Below are 2,602 nucleotides of genomic sequence, written 5' to 3' on the forward strand. Positions count from 1 at the left end.
GCCGGGTATTGCAACACTACTAACGATCTCCGTTTCCACGGAAACTCAGATTCGGTGGAATTCCTGGGTCATTTTAATATAGAGATGGATGTGTACCAAGTCCCGGACTTGGCTCGATGTCGTCTCTTGGCGGCAACCTTTAGAGAAAGTGCCCAGTAGTGGTTTCAAAAGCTCGGATCAAGAGTGATCACCTCATGGGATTAGATGAAAACTCTGTTCTTAACCAAGTTCCAAGCTGCGGTGAGATACACGCCCTCTGTCACCACTTTTGCCAATGTTAGGCAAAGGGAAAATGAAAGCTTGACATCGTACTTCAAAAGGTTCAACGTTGAATCTACTAGCATGAGGGGAGCATCAGACGAAGCCCTGAAAAGCTTCTTGATCGCAGGATTAAGGGTTGGCTCGGACTTTTGGAAGCACTTGCAAGGGAAAGACCCGGCTACTCTAGCAGATGTCTTCGCTTTGGCAGAATCTTTTAAAGCTATAGAACAATCTCTGGCAGAGGTGCAACCGACTTCACAGTCAAGTCAGAGAAGCAAAGGAAGGAAGAGGGCTAGGTCTCCAAGCCCAAGGTACCGAAGAAGTAGTCGAAGCCCAGACCGGGTGAATACCGCAAGCACAAGGAGGGGATGGAGTCCTCCCTCAAACTATGACTACAGGACAAGCCGATACACGCCTTTGGTCGCATCTATCGAGCATATCTATGAAGTAAACAAAAATAAAGGGCTATTTAGAAAACCTGAAGCTTTATCATCATGGCAAAGCAAAGACAAGAAAAAATATTGCGCATACCATGAATCATCTGGACATAACACGCATGAGTGCCGACATTTAAAAGATGAAATCGAAGCGCTTATCAAGGAAGGATACCTTGAAGAATGGGTAGTCAAGGAAGTAAGGAATCATAAGGATGACAGAGCAAAGGAAGAAGAAAGACGAGCCCCGCGCGGGTCGAACAATGATACCCTGGAGGAAAGTAAATTTGTCAGGGATGGCAGTATCCGAACAATCTACGGGGGAGATCCCGGGATGGAATGCAGCAACCGAGCCTTGGCAAGATACGCTAGGAAAGCCCGGTTCAGGCCTCTCACGGACATTCATAGGGTGGAAACTCGGCCGTCCAAAGTATTTAAGGGTGAGTCCATGGATATCACCTTCAGAGAAGCAGATGCCCGATGGGTACATCATCCCCACAATGATGCGCTGGTTATTTCCATCCAAATCGGAACCAAAAATGTCCATAGAGCCTTCGTGGATAATGGAAGCTCGTCAAACATCCTCTATTACAGCACCTTCAAGAAGATGGGACTACCTGATCAGGATATGTCGGGGGAAGACTCGTGGGTCTATGGCTTTTCAGGCGCAGGAGTTAGAGTCATGGGATCGATTGGGCTGCCATGCACTTTGGGGAAAGCCCATTGTCGGTAACAAAGATGCTTAAATTTAAGGTCCTGAATCAGGAATCGTCCCACAACGTGTTGTTGGGACGACCTTTTCTGCGGGAGATGAGAGTCATCACTTCAATCCACCACCTAACCATCAAATTCCCAACGTCAAATGGGGTGGGGAGTATAAAGGGTTCTCAGTATGACTCTCGGGATTGCTACATGCAAGCTATGAGGGGCTTTAGAAAAGACTCCCATGTTGAAGATACTTCGGACGTAGATCAAGAAAAAGGCATTGAACAACCAATCGAGGAGATCCGAGCCCACTATTATGTTGAGCAAGAAGATGAGCATCCCTCCGGGCTGTCTCCGACAATGTTGTACTTGGAAGACACAATCAGAATTGAGATGTTGGAAGAAGAAGAGGCAATGGACATCATAGTCCAAACAGATTTCAATGGAGAACGGTTAGAAGGGAGATTCGATGTCTTGCAAAGCCTCGAACAAGATGAAGCCCTTCCCCCTGAAGGAGCACCCTTACCCGCAAAGCATACTAAGGAAGTTGATGCCCCTGCTATGCAAGGCGCGCCTTCTAAAAAAGTCGACGCTCCTCCTAAAGGGGATGCGCCTTCTCTACAAGACAATGAAATCCGTGATTCGCCTGACCTGGATCCCCGGATATCAATGCCGACGGAAAAGATGGGGCCAGCAGAAGATACGATCGAAATCCCTGTCGATGAAAAAGATCCGAGTAAGGTTTTGAGAATAGGATCCCAGCTGGCACCAAGGTTGAAGGAAGGTCTTTCAATATTTCTGTTGGCGAACCTGGATGTATTTGCATGGAGCCATTCTGATATGGTAGGAATTGATCCAGAGATAATATGCCACTGATTGAATATCGACCCCAAGCATAAGGGGGTTCGACAAAAACGAAGGGCCGTAAGCGGAGAGAAAGCTATAGCCCTAGCAGAGGAAGTAGATAGGCTCCTGGATGTCGGACTAATCCGGGAATCCTTCTACCCAGAATGGCTAGCAAACCCGGTGTTGGTAAAAAAGCCCAATGGCAAATGGCGAACATGCATGGATTTCACCGATCTAAATAAGGCATGCCCGAAAGATAGTTTTCCCCTACCAAGAATTGATCAGTTGGTCGATGCCACGGCAGGACATGCTTTGCTCAGCTTCATGGACACATACTCCGGGTATAACCAAATCCT

At 47.4% G+C, this 2,602-nt stretch overlaps 1 protein-coding gene across 1 annotated transcript; it reads left to right on the forward strand.

Annotated features, from left to right (window-relative positions):
- The first annotated feature begins 204 nt into the window (after nucleotides 1–204).
- On the forward strand, nucleotides 205–1,428 carry LOC141680322 (uncharacterized). The gene has a single exon (XM_074486581.1). The coding sequence runs from the start codon at nucleotides 205–207 to the stop codon at nucleotides 1,426–1,428; it is 1,224 nt and encodes a 407-aa protein (XP_074342682.1).
- Nucleotides 1,429–2,602: the final 1,174 nt, after the last annotated feature.

The sequence above is a fragment of the Apium graveolens genome, chromosome 8, assembly GCF_009905375.1.
Source record: "Apium graveolens cultivar Ventura chromosome 8, ASM990537v1, whole genome shotgun sequence".
NCBI lineage: Eukaryota > Viridiplantae > Streptophyta > Magnoliopsida > Apiales > Apiaceae > Apium > Apium graveolens.

Excerpts from the sequence above, each read along its gene's own strand:
- LOC141680322 (XM_074486581.1), top strand. The coding sequence starts at position 205 with ATGAAAACTCTGTTCTTAACCAAGTTCCAAGCTGCGGTGAGATACACG.